This window comes from Lathyrus oleraceus, chromosome 1 (genome assembly GCF_024323335.1).
Source record: "Lathyrus oleraceus cultivar Zhongwan6 chromosome 1, CAAS_Psat_ZW6_1.0, whole genome shotgun sequence".
NCBI classification, from domain to species: Eukaryota; Viridiplantae; Streptophyta; class Magnoliopsida; order Fabales; family Fabaceae; genus Lathyrus; species Lathyrus oleraceus.
The window spans coordinates 27,995,713-28,014,350 of record NC_066579.1 but is presented as its reverse complement, the minus strand read 5'-3'; the positions used below and the strand labels follow the sequence as shown (position 1 = coordinate 28,014,350).

Here is an 18,638-nt window from a genome sequence, read left to right as displayed (position 1 = left end):
GACTTATTAATTTTTTTTTTTTATAGATTTTTTGACAATCATATTCTCAACTATATATATATATATAATAAATATGAGAATAAGTTGATTTAAGTTAAACTTTATCATGTTTTAAATCTAACTTACTATTTTTTTAAAGCTTATGATATATGACATATCCCAGTCTTACTTTTAAATATGAGTATGATATTTTTAAAGATATTAATATAATAGTTTACATTTCAACCTATTTTATTGAACATTTATAAATAAGTAATATTATATATATTTAAATAACCTAACAAATTAAAAGATCAACCGAATTAGATACTTATTTCTATTGATTTATTCATATTTATCTATTATAAAATAAAAATTGTTGAAAATAATTCACATAGTTTTTTAAATTTATTTTTATAAATTCTTTAAGATAATTAACTTTTGCTTTTATATTTTAATTTAAAATATAAATATTATATGAATATATAATAATGACAATAAAGTTGTTTATATTTTCGGTGATAGATTTAAAAGGTTTTTTTTATTGTATATATCCATGAAACTATATATTCCATATTTTGTATTTAAGATTTTTAGTGTATTTCCCATTCCACCTGTTAAAATAAATAAATTTGTTTTACCGAGTCAATTCCTATTTCTAATTTTCGGTTTTTATTCATGTACTATATGAGCATTAGATTCCAAAACTCATAAGATAAATTTTCATACTTTATAGTATTTTATTGCCAATTTTTAGGTAATTTGTTAGAAGGGTCTCACACAAATTTTCACACACATGCAAATTCAATTTGCATTTAGGTTTTCTTCACTCTGTTAATTTCTTCATGAAACTTTTTTCTTTAATCAATTTATACGCAAATCACAACCTCCAAGTAACCCAAAACTCTCTTTTGCTACATTGGGTGCGTATCATAATTTCTTCATTTTTTTTTTCTTTTTCTAAAAATTTAATCTTTTTCTTTTTTCCTTTCAAAGTTTTTTATGGACAGTTATTTAGAAGTAGAAAACCGTTTCTAGGTTTTGTTTTTTTTATCATTTGTGATACTTTGATGATGATGATGATGTTGGTTTAAAGGGTATTTGATTTTTCTTGCAGGGATAGATAAGTTATTCAATTTGATTTTTCTATCAAAATCTTGAATGGAACAGTTGAAATTGGATGCAAATTCTGATGCCAAAGAGGTTAGATTTTCAAACCCTAATAATGTATGATCTGTTTAGAATTTATATATTTATAGATTTTATGTTATGTTATTCCTCTATGTGTGAATCTGTTATTCTTGATTTTGTGGATCACAATTGTTGATGATCTTGTTATACTTGTTTATGGTATTTACAAAATTTGCTTGTTGTTCTGTTTATAACATTGTAATTTGTATATATTTCTGGATTAATTGATGATCCTCTTTCTAAACCCTTGATCTTTTTCTATAGCTATATGAGTTTTTTTTTTCCTCTCATAGGGTTTGAATAGTTTAGAAGTTTTTCATGTAATGCCTTTGATTAGCTTTTTGGAATAACCTATCTATGTGATATTGGTATCTCTTAATCATTTGGTCATCTCTTTGTCTTTTTTATTTGAAATCATTTTTTGTTGTGTTTGATAGCTATTTCTTTTAATGGAATTGGGTTCTTATGCAAAGTGATTTGAGTAGCATAGCAACCATTAATTTAGAGTTCTTGCATATTTTTCAGGACGGTCCTCTTCGGCACAAGCCGAAAAAGAACAATGCACTTGAGGCTTCTGAAAGTCTGAGAAGTAAAAAGGTATGTAGTTAGGTCTGCTGTGTTGAACACGCGTGAACAACTACAATTTTGTATTTTTCTTGCTATTCTTATGTTGGATTATTGTTGTCATGTTGTAGATATCTGCTAGATGGGATCCAGCCGAAGCATGTCGGCCAATAATCGACGGAGCACCTGTGTTTCATCCGACTATTGAAGTACTTTTTTTATAGCCATCTTCATATTGTTGATATGGTAGTACTATTGTGCTTTGTGTAATAACTATGGTTTCTTATATTTACTCTTTTTATGTAGGAGTTTGAAGATACTCTGAGTTATATTGCAAAGATACGCCCTCTAGCTGAACCTTATGGCATATGTAGGATTGTCCCTCCAGCTTGCTGGGTTCCACCTTGCCTTCTTAAGGAGAAAGATATATGGGAAAATGCTGAATTTTCGACCCGTATTCAGCAAATTGATTTACTTCAAAATAGAGAACCTATGAGGAAAAAGAGTAGGGGAAGGAAACGAAAACGTAGAAAGAACTCCAAAATGGGAACATGTAGGAGAGTTTCCAATTCTGCTTCTGAGGCTAATAAAGCCTGTGAAGCTGAAGAGAAATACGGATTCCAATCAGGGTCGGACTTCACATTTAAAGACTTTCAGCAATATGCTAGTTACTTCAAGGAATGCTACTTTGGGTTGAAAGATGCCAATGATAGCGACAAACTCAGTGATAGTAACCACCAAAAGAGACCGGAGCCCTCCGAGGAGGAAATTGAAGGTGAATACTGGCGGATAGTTGAGCAACCAACTGATGAAGTTGAGGTATTATTTCTTATCATTCTTTGTTGTTTCGCAATTGTGCAAACAAAATAAATGACAGACTCTTATATTGTAGGTGTTTTATGGAGCCGACTTGGAAACTGGAGTATTTGGAAGTGGTTTTCCTAAGGCATCATCCTTAACCAAGGGTTATCCAGATCAATATGCCCTTTCTGGTTGGAATCTAAATAACTTTCCACGACTACCGGGTTCTGTACTAAGTTTTGAAGGAAGTGACATCTCAGGAGTACTAGTTCCATGGCTGTATGTTGGCATGTGCTTTTCATCATTTTGCTGGGTAAGTGGTGAGGATTATTTTCCCTTTCAAGTCTGAACAATGCAAAGTTTAAGACACGGCATGGAATATTATCAATCTTTATTTACCTTTATAATAGCATGTCTTTACATTCAAAATAGAAATAGTGTGTTTTTATCTTGAATTTTACATTTCGTTTGTTTCCAACCCAAATAGTTTCCTAGAAAGATAACACATTGTCACCATTTCCTGCTTGTAACAGCATGTTGAGGATCATCACCTCTATTCCCTTAATTATCTACACTGGGGTGACCCAAAAATATGGTATGGAGTACCTGGAAGCCATGCTTCCGCATTAGAAGATGCAATGAAGAAGCACTTGCCTGATTTGTTTGAAGAACAACCTAATCTACTAAATGATCTGGTATAATGCTATGACTTGTAATTTCCTATTGCAGGAGCGCGAGTTCGAACCTGCTGCATCCCATTTATTTATTTCTAAAGAGTGAAGTTCTGTATGGCCTACAAAATTTTGATTTTCATCTTCGTGCAGGTAACTCAGTTATCTCCATCAACTCTTCAATCTGAGGGAGTTCCCGTTTATCGCACCGTTCAACATTCTGGGGAATTTGTCATTACCTTTCCAAGGGGGTATCACTCTGGGTTCAATTGTGGTTTCAACTGTGCAGAAGCAGTGAATGTAGCTCCTGTTGATTGGTTAATGCATGGCCTGAATGCTGTTGAGCTTTATAGTTTACAACGCCGTAAGACATCCTTGTCACATGACAAGCTCTTATTTGGATCATCATTAGAAGCTATACGAGCCCTTGCAGAGTTAAATCTCCATGGAAAGGAAAGTCCAAAAAATTTGAAATGGAAAAGCGTATGTGGGAAAGATGGAGTTCTTACTAATGCATTTAAGGTAATGATTCATGCCCTCCTCTTTGATCACATCAAAATCAACAGATTCTAAAAGCTCCATAATTTTAAATCTTGTATTATACTCTCTCCATTCCTTTTTAATTATGGTGTTTTTAGGATAATTTAGTTTCTATTTATTTTTTAGAATAATTTTGTTTTAGTTACTGTGCAGAAATCTGATTCTTTATTTATGGTTACCCATTTTTGTTATAGGCAAGGATAAAGATGGAAGAAGAGAGACTAGCCTGTCTTCCAACTCATTTTAATTTGCTGAAGATGGCCAGTGACTTCGATTTGCATACAGAAAAAGAATGCTTCTCTTGTTTCTATGACTTATACTTATCTGCTGTAGGTTGCGAGTGCTCTCCTGATCGATATTCCTGTCTTAAGCACGCAAGTTCGCTCTGCTCATGCGAAATGGACAAAAGATTTGTTCTGCTTCGACATAATATGAATGAGCTAAACAAATTGCTTGAAGCACTAGAAGGAGATTCACGTGCTCTTGAGTTATGGGAAAATAGAAACTTCGGAATGGTTTCTTCCGAGGAGAATGAGGTGGAGGGAGACAAAGGTCTCGGAGAAACCAAGGATAGTTCAAATAGTCATGTTTCTTCAGAGCCAATGCAGTGTGAATCTCACCCTTTAACTCTTAGTGCACCAAATGAAAGTATAGATAGTGATAATGACAATAAAATTATTGTAGACAAAGATACGGTGGACCACGCAGCTTCTCTAGATTTGAACCTTGATCTTATATCTGGTGAGAATGAAAAGCATTTGGTGCATATTGCTGAGAACCATCCCGACAAGGGTGATTCAACAGAGGAAAAAGTAAGCTGTTTAGAGATCAAAAAGGAACAAACCAACATGGAATTTGTTTGTATGGGTGACCTATCACATTCATTTTCTGATGCGAAGACAGAAGTTTCATCATGCTCAAGAGATATTCACAATCCTTGTACATCTGATGATGGAAAATATGAGGTGGATCTGCAAATTGATTCAGAATCAAGAAAGAAACCCAAAATTGTGTGTGAAAACACGAGTACACAGGAGAGCGGCCTAATGCAAATTTTTGGTACTTCTGTCAAGCCTATAAGTTTGGGATCTGTTGTTTATGGAAAGCCATGGTCCAGTAAGAATGCAATATATCCAAAAGGTATGCTGTAGTCAGATCTTTTCCGATCTTAGATTTTACCATTCATTAGATACTTTGGAAGTTTAACTTTAAATTGTTTTGGTAAACTTTGAAGGATTCAAGAGTCGAGTTAATTTCTTTAATATACTCAATCCAACAAGAATCTGTAGCTATGTTTCTGAAGTCATTGATGCCGGACTTCTTGGTCCTCTTTTCAAGGTATCATACCCGACCTTGTTTCTCTATGAGTTTATTAATGAAATCATATTGAGAAGTTACTTTTTGTTAACCTCTGTTATTTACAGTTCGTTGTGCAATTTTATAGATTGTTTCCTAGAATTTATTTTCATATTACTTTCATTATCACAATTTATTTTTAGTCTTCCCTATTTATTTAGGATTAAGATTCTTGTTAAGTGAAAATAAATTGAAGTAGCACTATTTGAACTCACCCTATTTCAAGTTCAAGTATATATCTTTCTTATTCCATTAAATGTTTCAGGTTACAATGGAAGAATGTCCGAGCGACACTTTCACGGACACCTCAGCAGATAAGTGTTGGGAATCAGTTCTAAAAAGACTGCATAATGAAATTATGGAGCGAAGGAATCGAGGTGAACATGAACTTCCTTCCTTAGAGCTTCTGAACAACATTAATGGTCTTAGAATGTTTGGCTTCCTTTCCCCGTCCATTATTCAGGTAATGTAAACACATGAATCTTATTTATGATTTTGGGTAAATTTAAATGACCCTTCTGGAATATGTTCACTTATGTTCCGACAAACATTTTCAGGCCATCGAAGGTCAAGATCCCGGTCATCAGTGTGCAGAGTATTGGAATCACAAAGTTTTCCCTACATCTCCAGGCAGTGTCATTGATAACTGTAATGTCCTATCTTGTTCAACTTCAAGCAGCCCTTTAGATAATAACGTCAACATCAAAGTTTTCGGTATCAATTTGATTGATCATACAAAGGAAAACACAAGAGGAAGTTATCATTCAGAGATGAAACAAATGCTACAAAAGGCAAGTCCTGAGGAGCTAAACTTGTTGCGCAAGTTACTTATCTTGGACTCACAGTGCTCTGAGTGGAGAATGACATTGACGTCACTGATGGATGAGATCCAGAAAGGTTTGTAGATAGAAGAAGAATAAGATCTCAATTCTTTCTGACTTTGGATAGTCATACTTCAATTAGTCACAAGTTAGGTTCATTCTTTTAGCGATAAATTGAACCGAGGAAGTTTCTGGGTGAAAGCCTAGATAAAATTTTGGTACTTGCCTACAATTATCATTGACCCAATTGCAGATGCATTTTGCCATTGACCCTTTTAAGTTTTTCTTTTGGATTTGCCTTTTAAGGTCAAACCTTTTAAGCTTTTTTTTTTACTGGATTTAGGTTTTACATTTTATGTCCGTTCTCTCTAAATTATGTACATACACAGATAAACAAATGCAACTGTTACAATAAAGGGGCTCCTACTCAATACATTTTTTTCCAGTTGTAATATTTAATCACTACTATTTGCATACTCACAATCACATATACATATTATTCACTTAGCAGCATATTGTTTTCATGTAGCTCCAAAAAGTGAAGTAAAATATATTTTTTTCTTCTCATTTTTAATAGTGTCTTGAAATGTTAAAAATAAAATTATTAAATTTTAGAATCCAAACATGATGAATATATTAGAGTATAAGAGGAGTTCTAGTAGTTCTAACTAGTAGTTCTCACCTGCCCATATTCAATAACTCATTAGCAAGCCAAATGCCAAATTTGCATTCAACAGCTTGGAAATTTGGAGTACTTAGGGAAAGAAGTATATCATAAAAATGATGGATATATTTTCTTATATCAAACCAAGTACATCAAATACCTTCTACTCAAAGCCAATATGAGAGATGCCAAGGGAATGCCTACACTCATGATCTCTAGACTCAAACTCTCAAAACATGGGACTGGTGACCCTACCTTCTACAGGTCTACTCTTAGGGCTCTCTAATATGCCACTATCATTAGGCTTTGCAGTCAATAAGGCTTCAATTTCTCTCTCAACCACTTCAGAGTTGTACTTGTCAATAAGTACAAAATGTGTGGTACCTCTAAGTTAGTAGAGATGACCATATGATTTAGTATTTTTCTGGTGGTTTAGGGTTTGTCCACGGTGGCAAAATGCCTTGTTTGGTTGTGTTTACGGTGATGAGAGAGAAAAATCACGTGAGGTTCACGTGAGGTTAGAAGCTTTATGGATTTTTGGGATGTATCATGTCTCTTACCATCTTTCCTTTCACCCTCTAGGATGAGGTATTTATAGAGACACTTGGGAATATGATTTCTTTGGGAATGATAACCGACACTTAATCAGTGATAGACCGTTGAATCCCTATTTTCTAAGGAGACATGAATGTATCCTATTGACCATGACTTCTCCATGATCGAGGAATTTCTTTTCCCATATTTCCCATGACTAGACGAGTGGGAGCACTCGGAGCGAGATAGTCCCTAATGGCGGGTGGTAGACAACCCCACCCCCACCCCCACCCCACCCACCCACACAAGAAATTTTTAATCCCTCACCGTTAATAGATATTTTACAAATATATCCCTACAATAGACATTGGTTAACGCTTAAAAGAATACTTATGTACTTAAAAGGGTCCCTTCATCATGGTCTTCTTCTTCAACCTGCTTCAACTCAGTCACCACTATTTATAAAAGGCTTCTCTGATGCAGACCGAAGTGCAGACCCAAATAACAAAAAATCCACTTCAGGATCTTGCATTTTTCTGGGTCCTAACCTCATCTCCTGGTGGTCCAAGAAGCAAAACTTAATGGATAGATCCAACATTAAAGCTAAGTATAGAAGCCTGGTTAACTTAGTATATGACTTCCTCTTGAAACACACAACATTAATAACAAACCACTACCTTCTAACATCCAACCAACATTATCATCTCGCTCTTCCTTTTATGTCAACTCATAACCTACCGCACCGATTAGAAAATACATTGGGCTCAAACTTGCATATCTTAATAAGTTTGTATACAATGCATATCAATCATTTCCTTTATATATATTTCCAAATATGTTTGATATGTCAATACTTCTTCCACTTTTTATCGTTTTATGTCTGATATACCTTCCAATTGTGAACCTTTATCCTACAAACAATCCATCAAATAATCAAATATCCTTATTGGGTTCAGGTCATAAACAATGAAATTGAGGCCTTACCCACCAATAAAACTTGGATTTTCACTATATTTCCTCCAGGTGTAAGAAGGCGATTGAATGAAAATGGGTTTTCTAAAAGCAAATTTAAAGATGACGACATCATTGCAAGAGTAAGAAAACAAATGCAAAAAATGTAAGGAGTCTTATTAGCAATCCATTTACCTATAAATATCACTCAATTTTGAAGGTGAATATTCCCTTATCAATGATAAATTGAAGAATTGAGTGAAAGTTTATGAGAATATTGATGAAGTTGCAGAGGATACTTGATGGAACAAGTTTGGTTCTACAACTATCTTTGAGTTTTGATGATAATAAAATGTAGAGAACAATTTTGTATTCTCACTATTATTGTTAAGTGTGCAGATAAAAGAAAACATATTCACACTCTGAAAAGTCAAATCTAAATCCAGATGAAGTCTGATGAAAGTCGAAAGCATTTTTTATAGTGAAGACACACTCAGAATAAAAGGAAAAACACAAAGGTGTGTTTAAAGAAAATTCAAGCTTTAGGTTTATCAAAGTCAACATTCCTGTATGCAATTATTCAGAAAGATTCTGAAGGATCAAGACTCTGAACTCTACTCAAGCTTCAACAAACTCTTATGTGAAGCCTCTAACTAGTAGTTAGTAAACAAAGGAAATGATTCTCTAAACAGTTTAAGCATCTGAAAAAACTAGTAAATGCTTATGCATTTCTTGTTCAGAATTACTCTGGACTATGATACTTTCAAGCCCCACTTTGAATAGATTTTGTAGTCTACATCATCTATGCTTTGGATTTTGATCAAGCTTTACTTCATCTCTTATATGAAGCCTCTGATTATGATAAGAAAATATATTCAAGGAAAGTACAATTAAAAAGGGATATGCTTAAAAGGACGAATATGCCATATCTTTAAGGACTGTACTCCCTACTAAAGTAGCTCCTCATGTCCCATCATCACCAACTCTCTTCTACTAGCATTACCCTATTGTTGCATATGAAGTAACCTTCATACAACAAATACTTTGAGGACGAATTTCTATTCTACCCTCCAACAAATCTATTTTTTCTTCTATATATTTTGAGGAAGAAGAATATGGAAATCGTGTATGTGTGAGAGTCTTCGCCTACGCCGAAGCTACAACACCATAACTCAAAGATAAAAACAAGAAAACATAAGAACAAAAAAAAATCATCTGTGTAGAAAAGAAAAGAGAAGAGAGAAACACTTAGAGCTTTCATTGTATATCAGTTTAAGTGTAATCACGTGATCTTCATTTTGTGTGTTATCTGCTTATTTGAGAAGCACTCTTGTAAACACAACACTAAATTCATAGCCTTGTGTTAAGTCCTTGGATGACTAGTGTTAGTATGAATACTCAAGATGTCTTAGACAATTTGTCTTTGAGTTGATTTCCTTGAGAGACTAGGGTATAGTCAAAATTTCTCAAGAAGACATTGACGGTTATTCTTTATGATTGTAATCAGGTTGATTACTGGATTAAGTGCTTTTCTATGGAGAAATCATTCAGGTGAGTGGACTGGAGGTAACATAGTTAACAGTGAACCATGATAAAAATACTTGTGTTCATATCTTTATCTTTATCGTTGTTGTTTGATATATTGGGTGACAAAAAGTTTAAAATCCAGAAACCCAATTCAAACCTCCATTTCTTGTGTTTCTTGCACATTCAATTAGTATCAGGGCCTGGTTCTGGTATTGACTTGTTGTGTTAAACACTTAATCGTGTTAGAAAAAGATCAATTTTCTTGAAATATAAATGGCTTGTACTTACAATGATAAAGATTTTCTTTCTGGCCAATCTTCAGAGTTTCTTTCTCGGTCAAGATGTTGATTTATGGGATATGGTTCAATTGGCTACATACTTCCTTTGGATGCTAACATGAAAGGCTTGAAAGAAGTCATGTGAAATAGCAACAAAGAAAGTACTCATGGAATTTGCAAATGAAGAAAGATAAAGTTTCATAATCATTTAAGGATGAAGTTGTCATATTCAGAAAAGGACGAGGCTCTACAGAAAGACATGTTTGTGGATTCAAAGATCAAAACTCCTTAAGACAAAAAGAAATAATCTAAAGATGAATCTAAAAGCGACTTTGAAGATAAAGGTGCATCTAAAAAGGAACAAACTTATATGACTCTTAAGGCTAGAATCTTCAAAAGATTAGGATCTAATTCTGAATCAGATTCAGACTATATTAAGGTATTATCTAAACTCACTCTTTTTGAATTCAATCTATGTTTACCTGGGGTTCTTGAAAAGAGTTGGAAGCTTTAGCAAAGATGGAAGAATCTAGAACAGATTCAAGTAGTCATTTCTGAAGATCATAAGTGAACCTCTGAAAGAAAACTCTACTATGAAACTTAAGTCGTCAAACTAGAATTTGAGAACTTTGTTCTTAAAAGAAATAGTGAAAATTTTAGAAAAGAAATCTTCTCAGAAACTCCTATGAACTTTGAATGTGTTTCTAAGATATATGAAGTTTCTTTTCAAGAATTTCTTGCTAAAAATAGATAGAAGCAAAATTGCATAAATGGTCTATTGAATTATTGGTAAAGGGAAAAGAGTCACTAGTTATCATAAACCTAGGAATTTCATGTTAATTCCTAAACCCATAAAGATAGTGAAAAGTCCAAGAGCAATGCATTTCCATCCTACCTTTGGCCACTCTCATTAGTTCTTTCTGCTCATAAACTCTGGGTTGATAAAACTTATGGAAAGCTAATCCTATAAGACCCAAAACATATGGGTACCAAAAGGTGAAAGTATTTATGTTGCAGACCTCTAAACAATAAAGATGAGGTGTCAATCACGATGTCTGAATATTGGATGCACTTTACAATTAAAGAAAATAAAGCACATGTTCCAAAATTTGGAACTATGTAGGCTCTAAATAAGACCAGAGTGGGTAAAATCATTAATATAAGGACTATTATTAATGATTTTATCCCTTCTACTACTAATGCATGTGTTTTTTTCCTAACACTAACAAGTTTGATTCTAAAAGCACAACAATGTATCATGTTAGGATACTCTGAATACTCAAAAGGCTACAAAGTATATAACACTGAAACAAGAGTTATTGAGGAATCAATTCATGTTAGGTTTAATGATAAGATTCACTTTGACAAGTCAAATATAGTTGCATAGTTTGTAGATTTGGAGGATAACTTCTCAGACTCTAAAGCAAGAACAACATTTTTCTAGAAATCAAAGATGAAAGCAATCAGTGTTTGGATCCAGTTCTCAGATTCTCAGATTCTATGGACTAGAAGGTTATCAGATTAATAAGAGTAACATTTTTCCCCCTATGAAGAATCGTCTAATTTGTGTTTATCTAAGAATCATATTATGCACTCGGTGTGCTAACCATAGTAAGATAAACACCACCTCATAAAAAAAACTATGTTCAGAAGGGCATTTTAGCATCTACTGATACATATCTTCACTGGGTTGATACCTTCTCAAAAATCCCTTGCTGAAAATAAGTTCTCTTCATTTATAAGAACTTAAAAGAAAATTTTGTCTTGGATGAATGATAAAATCTCAATATGTAGTATCATAATGGTAAAATCCGATTCTAAGTTGTATGCCTCTGAACCAGCCAACTCCCTTAGTGAGAAGGTTGTCTTGGTCAGAAGATTCTATGTCAGAAATCTGTTAGGGATTTCTCTGTCTTTTAATCTCTGAAATATTATTGGTTTCATTTCAAGTTCTTTTGTTATGGCTAAGATGTGTGACAAGCAGTCCCATTTTCTTTCTAAGTCGTCAAAAACGATTGAAATACCTTTGGGTAATTCTTATTTTCTTGGATAAAATGAAATATGTTATGGCACCCCATATGTCATTAATTAATTAGAATAACAATGGTCATCCCTATTCAATCATGTCATGTTATACATTTCTTTTTAGCTTTCACAATGACGTTTATGCTCTCTCTCTCTCTCTCTCTCTCTCTCTCTATCTCTTCTTCATTTCATTAAAAACTTTTATACTTCGACTCCTCCACCTCTATATAAACCATGTCACTTTAGTTTCTTTTTCATACTCACTCTATATATTCTTTCTCTCTCATATCCTTCAGCTCATTTCTTCTTAATGGCTTCTTCTTGCAAAACCTTAAAAGATGATGAAACCAAGCTTGTTACTATCCTTGAAAAAATGGTTAACTTTGAAGAGTTAAAAGCTTTGGGTTCCAACATACACAGTCCTGTTGCATCTCAACATTGGGGAAACTACTTTGAGATGCTTCCTGGACCAGTCTTTCCAATCCTTGTCAAAAACTTTTGGGTGAATACTTCGATTCATCTTAATGATGAAAGTGTTAAGGAAACAGTCTATTGTCATGAACACTTATATTACCATCACTTCTTCACTAATTGCTGATGTCATTAAGTGTGAAGAAGACGATGTTGATATTGAGAAGTACATAACCAACCTTTCATTTCACAATGACATTCTCTCCATCACCAAATATTCTGGAAATCCTTCTAAGGCTTCTGATCTAGCTCCTACGGCAAATTTGTGGTGCCAGCTGATCATCACAAACCATTTTCCAAGGAATCAGAACGAACTCTTTCTGTTTATGGATGAAAAACATCTTCTCTACTTCCTCATTTCAAGGGTAAGAAACAATCTACCTATTACTATCTAAAAGAAAAAAATCATGACCTCCCGTGAGATTGAGTTTTCCTTCATTCCTTTTTGGAGAGTTCTCTATGAATTGTTCATTCAAAAAGGAATAGTTAAAGAGGTACAAATGACAATCCTAACTTAAGCATTAGAGACTTCTTGGGGGGAATAAGCTTGAAGGGGTCAAGTGTTCCGAGGCACAGAAGAAGAGGAAGTGTGATCCTTAGGAAGGATTCTCTTAATGATAGTCCTTCTGCCTTTTTGTTTGTAGTTGTTTCTCATGGATGTTTGTATTTCCCTCTAGTTATTTTATATTTTTCTCCTTTATTAGTGAATATTTCAGTTTTTCTCTCTTTATTTAATTTCTTTGATAATTTTTTTCTTCTTTTTGATTAATGACAAGGGGGGAGAAGCATAATGATTTTGATCATTTTCATTCAGTTGATAATATTTCAAACATTCTTACTCTAAAGAGTGTGTTAACATTAACATTTTGAAGAAGTCAAAGATAATGACTCTAAAGAATTTAATTTAACAACTCTGAAGAAAAAGTTAATTTACATTTGAACTTTCATGAAATCAAAATTTCAAGTCTTGTACTTAGAGGGAGGTTGCAAACCTCACTCGGTACTTAAGCTGAAGAATTTTGATAGTCTAAAAACTCAGAGGAAGCTTACAAACCTTACTCTAAATTCTAGCATATTTATATGATTCAAACTTTTAGTGAAACCAAAATTATTTTGAATCTTAAACTCAGAGGGAGCTTGCAAATCTGACTCTATAGTTTTAAGTTGAAGAAATAATTTTAAAATTATAAAACTCAGGAGAAGTTTACAAACCTATCTCTGAAGTTTTATAAATATGATTTATTGAAACCAAAATTATTTTGTGTCTTAAACTCAAGGGGGGCTTTCAAACCTCACCCTGAAGATTTAAGTTGAAAAAATAATTTTGAAAGTATAAAACTAGTTTTATAAATATGATTATCCAAGTTAGAATTGTTCATCAAAATACATGGGTTTGTCATCATAACAAAAGGGGGAGATTGTTGGAACAAATTTGGTTCTACAACTATCCTTAAGTTTTGATGATAATAAAGTGTAGAGAACAATTTTGTACTTTGACTATTATTGTTAAGTGCGCAGATAAATAAAACAGATTCAGACTCTAAAGAAGTCAAATCTGAATGCAGACGAAGTCTTAAAAAAGCTGAAAGCATTTTTTACAGTGAAGACACACTCTGGACAAAAGGAAAAATACAAAGGCGTGTTTAAAGAAAAGTCAAGCTTCAGATTGATCAAAGTCAACATTCCTGCATGGAAGTATTCAAAAAGGTTATGACAAAAGACTCTGATGGATCAAACCTCTAACTAGGAGTCGGTAAACAAAAGAAATGCTTCTCTGAACAATCTAAGCATATGAACAAACTAGTAAATTTTTCTGCATTTCTTATTCAGAATTACTCCAGACTCTGATACTTTCGAACCTCGGTTTGAATAGACTTTGTAGTCTACATCTTCTAGACTATGGACTTTGATTAAGCTTCAATTCATCTCTTATATGAAGCCTCTGATTATGACAAGAAAATATATTCAAGGAAAGTACAATTAAAAAGAGATATGCTTAAAAGGATGAATATTTCATATCTTCAAGAGCTGTATTCGTACTAAAGTAGCTTCTCTCGGCCCATCATCACCAACTCTCTGCTGCTAGCACCACCATATTGTTGCATATGAAGTGACCTTCATACAAAGATACTTTGAGGATAAATTCCTATTCTACCCTTCAATGGATCTATTTTTTCTTCTATATATTTGAGGAAGAATAATATGGAAAGACTGTGTGCGAGTGTTTGTCTACGCCGAAGTTACAACACCACAACTCAAAGAGAAAAACATCAAAACACAAGAACAAAGAAAAATCATTTATGTAGAAAAGAAAAGAGTAGAGAGAAAGACTTAGAGCTTTCATTGTATACCATTTTAAGTGTAATAATGTGATCTTTATTTTGTGTGTTATCTGCTTATTTGAGAAGCACTATGGTAAACACAACACTAAATTCATAACTTTGAGTTAAGTCCTTGAGTGAGTAGTGTTAGTCTGAATATTCAAGATGTTTTTGACAATTTGTCTGAGTTGATTTCCTTGAGAGACTAGAGTATAGTCAAAATTTCTCATGGACGGTTAGTCTTTGTGGTTGTAATCAGGTTGATTACTGGATTAAGTCTTTTTCTAAGGTGAAACCACTAAGGTCAGTGGACTGGAGGTAGCGTATTATCGGTAAAATAGGATAAAAATACTTGTTTTCATATATTTATATTTATCGTCGTTGTTTGATACATTGGATTGGATGACAAAAAGTTATAAATCTAAAAATCCAATTCACCTCTTTATTGTATTTCTTGCACCTTCAATACAATGACGATTGGTACTCTAATCGACTTCAACTCACTAGATGATGACAAAAAAAATTCAAAAGGTTTTGCCTATGAAAAATATAGATGTGGATAATTAAGGTAGGCAGTCAGAGGGGATGGGTGTAAAATTTTAAGGATGCTTGTTTCAGATGCTAATGTAGGGTTGTTAGAGAACAATGAAGATTATTAGTTTTAATTTTAGAGATTTAGGTGAGCAGTTGAGAGGAAAGAAGTTAGGAGGTTAAGTTTGGAGAGGAAGCCAAATATTATGTATATCTAAGAGATAAAATACTTGAGTGTGTGTGTGGATCAAGTCTTATGTGAATCTTTGCATAGATCAAATGTTGTTGGACTTTCATAGCAGCTATCTATGGGTGCTTTTGAAGAGATTCTTCCCCTCTAGGATGTTGAATCTATGGAGGCAGGGATTTCTTCTAACCTTTACCATATTATTATAGTAATAGAGAGGTTCAAACATAATTAATACTATTGTTATGTTGAGAATATTTACGCCCCTATGATAGTAGAGGCAAGACAACTTTGAGGAGTCAGTTGGGTGCAATGGTTTTCCATGTTATCACAATTTTTGTCAAAGAGTAGTAGGAGATGTGCAAAGTTTTTGGATGTGGGTGCTAAAAGAATAATTAAGGCTTTAAAAGTTAGATTTAGAGTTTGTCATACCAATCATAGGAAAATTTTGGAGGCTCAACTCAAAAAGATGAAGAGTCTGAGCTTGTTGAAGATGAGATGGTGAAAATAAAATTTGTTCCAATTAATATTTTCTTGTTCTCATGAGCCTAGTGGATTATTCAATGGAAACAACATGTTTAACATGACTTCAAGAGGGTGATGCTAACTCTAGATTCTTTTAAGGTGTGCTGATTTATAAGAATCATAACAATTATATTCTTAATATCAAAGTTAACGATGTTCAAGAGGAAGGAATGGAAGGAATTTTCATTTCAGTGTTTAGTCATTTTACTTTTACTATGACCCTAAGACCAAATTTGAAAACTTGAATTTCTATGTCCTTGACAACCATGAGGCTGGTCCTTTGGTGAGTTTGTTATGAAGAAGATGTGAGAAAATAGTGTGGGAGTGCTTTACTTATAAAAGTCCAGAGCCTAATGTTGTTAACTAATTTGGGTTCTTGAAAGAGTTTTGGGAATAAATTAAAAGTGATTTTATGAGATTATTGCAGGAGTTTCACAAATAGTAAACTTGTGAAAGGATCAAACTATACATTTAAACTATGATCCCTAAAAAAACTAGCCCGAGATATTTCTCTAGTTGGTTTTATGTACAATTTTTTTCTAAGGTTTTGGAAAGCATATTGAAGAAGATAATCGATAATATCATCTTAGATACTCATTTTTCTTTTGTGAATGTTCGAAAAATTCTAAACAATATTTTTATTGCTAGTGAAATGGTTGGCTATGCAAAAATGACAGCAAATTAACTTATTTTGATTAAGTTCAATTTCAAAAAGGTTTCTGACTCTATTTTGTGTTACGTTTCTGACTCTATTTTGTGTTACTTTGAATAAGTCATGGTTAGGATGCAATTTCTTGATAAGTGGATGAGTTTGATAAACTACATCACAGATAATTTTTTATTAAGAATTTATAATGATATGGTAAATTATAATTGATCGATGATTTTTGATTAGAAATGCAGGTAAATGAATATGTGTATGAGTACTTAGATATCCATAGGATACAAATACATATATAAATGTTGGTGTCCACGCAGTCTTAACAGAGGTTTAAGACATGGTAATAATTCCCAATTCTTCTTTCTTATCAATACTAAGGTCTTAATTCTATATTAAAAGCTTTTGTCACCAATGGTTTGTGTACTAAGTATCAGGTTAGGGAAGTTAATCAATTCATGATATCATATCTATAATTTTTTGATTGTATCTTGATTTTGGGTCAGAAGAGTTGGGAAAACATTAGAGCAATCAAAACCAACTTAACATTTTTTAAGTAAATTCTAGGACTCAAAGTCATTTTTCATAAAACCCTTTTGGTAAATGTTAATGTTCCTTAGTTCTAGATAATGAAAGAGACTATTGGCTCCTAATTTTGACGTCCATTTTAAGAGTTAAAAAGTGGAATTTCCGGTGAAGATGCTTTCGACTAATCTAATATTGGAAGCTCTAGTCGAAAGTTCCTGGATGAGAGGATCAGTTTGCAGTTAGGGCTTATAAATATTCTTTAGTGTTTGAAGACGTTTTCGACTAGAAACTCAAAATTCAAATAAAGAAGAGAACTTTGTTCTTATTTGAAATTGCTGAAAGTACACATGGAGCATATTGGATGGTTGCATCCATGCAAAGCACCATTTGTCTCGATGTGGTAGAAAGGTTGTTAGAAGTGGTTATTTCGATTAGTTTAAATAGAGGATCTTAGTGCTAGGATCGTGTGTACAAAATCTGTAAAATTTACCAAGTATCTGTGTGTAGAGAAACAGTAAATTAAGAAATGTACGTTCGATTTACACCATTGTCATTTACTTTGAAGTAATTCAATTCATCTTTATTTCCAGAAATACTTCTTTATTTGCTATTTACCTTCGTTCTTCCAATAATTCTCTTTATTTTGTGTTGGTCTTTTACTATTTAAAGTATTTTCTGAAGGAGAATAGCCATCCAAGGCGCAGCGGAATTTAAAATTTTCTCCTTTAATGATCCTCACGAATGGGCATGATCAGTGATAGAATCGTTACCTCTTGTGGCGATTCAAACCTTTGGTGCAGATATCTTGTAACGATCAAAACCTTGGATACAGATCCATGGGACAATCACGAACGTTGAATGATGACAACGTCTCTACTCAGTCCACACGAACGGATTCCTTCAATCTCAGTGCTAGCTAGTACGAATGAAGGCTTTGAGTGAGAGAAAGAGAAATACGAAATTCCAACTCTTCAGTTGTGTTGTATTCCCATACAATGCTTCTGCACAAGAGCTCTATTTATAGAACCACTTGTGTGGGCTGCAAGCTAAAAAACCCACTCAACTGTATATTGTCCATATCTTACAATATGCCAAAATCACTTAAGCTCGTGGTACCTTACCATATTTTGTATTCTACTTAAGGGCACCATACATTATGGTATTCCTCAATTATTCTATCTCTCATCAATCCGTCCTTTGTGTGTGATCCTATAGGTTTTCGCGGCGTTGGCAATTATATTAAATCACGTATTTAACATAATAAACAGTGAGCGGTATCTAGCAACACATCACTGCTACCCAAGACACGAAAATGTCATGTGATCTGACAAAACCTCCTGTAATAATGATTATGTGTATAATTACCCTTTTGCCCTTATGTCTATATTGAACACAAGGTATAGACCGTGTCATCCTTGTCCAGTTCAATATTGGGCCCATAGACATTTATCCTGTTACGCAGGATGGACAAATTCCATCTAGGTCACTCATGTCCCTCAGCATGCTTTGTGGAGT

The 18,638-nt window shown here is 33.4% G+C and overlaps 1 protein-coding gene across 2 annotated transcripts; it reads left to right on the top strand.

Moving 5' to 3' along the window:
* The first annotated feature begins 699 nt into the window (after nucleotides 1-699).
* LOC127074821 (lysine-specific demethylase JMJ18) lies at nucleotides 700-6,368 on the top strand. Of its 2 annotated transcripts, none has more exons than XM_051016313.1 (12): nucleotides 700-736; nucleotides 1,097-1,182; nucleotides 1,696-1,767; nucleotides 1,866-1,943; nucleotides 2,041-2,553; nucleotides 2,627-2,848; nucleotides 3,069-3,230; nucleotides 3,360-3,728; nucleotides 3,941-4,886; nucleotides 4,981-5,084; nucleotides 5,368-5,565; nucleotides 5,660-6,368. In XM_051016313.1, exons 2-12 carry the CDS (start codon nucleotides 1,141-1,143, stop codon nucleotides 6,005-6,007), a joined length of 3,054 nt encoding a protein of 1,017 aa, XP_050872270.1. In that variant the 5' UTR covers nucleotides 700-736; nucleotides 1,097-1,140; the 3' UTR covers nucleotides 6,008-6,368. The 2 variants fall into 2 exon arrangements, with proteins under 2 accessions (XP_050872270.1, XP_050872199.1); XM_051016242.1 differs by lacking the exon at nucleotides 700-736 and adding an exon at nucleotides 743-902.
* The last annotated feature ends 12,270 nt before the right edge of the window (nucleotides 6,369-18,638 follow it).

Bases quoted from the DNA above. Each gene is read 5' to 3' on its own strand.
- LOC127074821 (XM_051016313.1), top strand. From the start codon at position 1,141: ATGGAACAGTTGAAATTGGATGCAAATTCTGATGCCAAAGAG. The intron at 1,183-1,695 runs GTTAGATTTTCA...CATATTTTTCAG, and splicing joins CAAATTCTGATGCCAAAGAG to GACGGTCCTCTTCGGCACAA. The intron at 2,554-2,626 runs GTATTATTTCTT...CTTATATTGTAG, and splicing joins AACCAACTGATGAAGTTGAG to GTGTTTTATGGAGCCGACTT.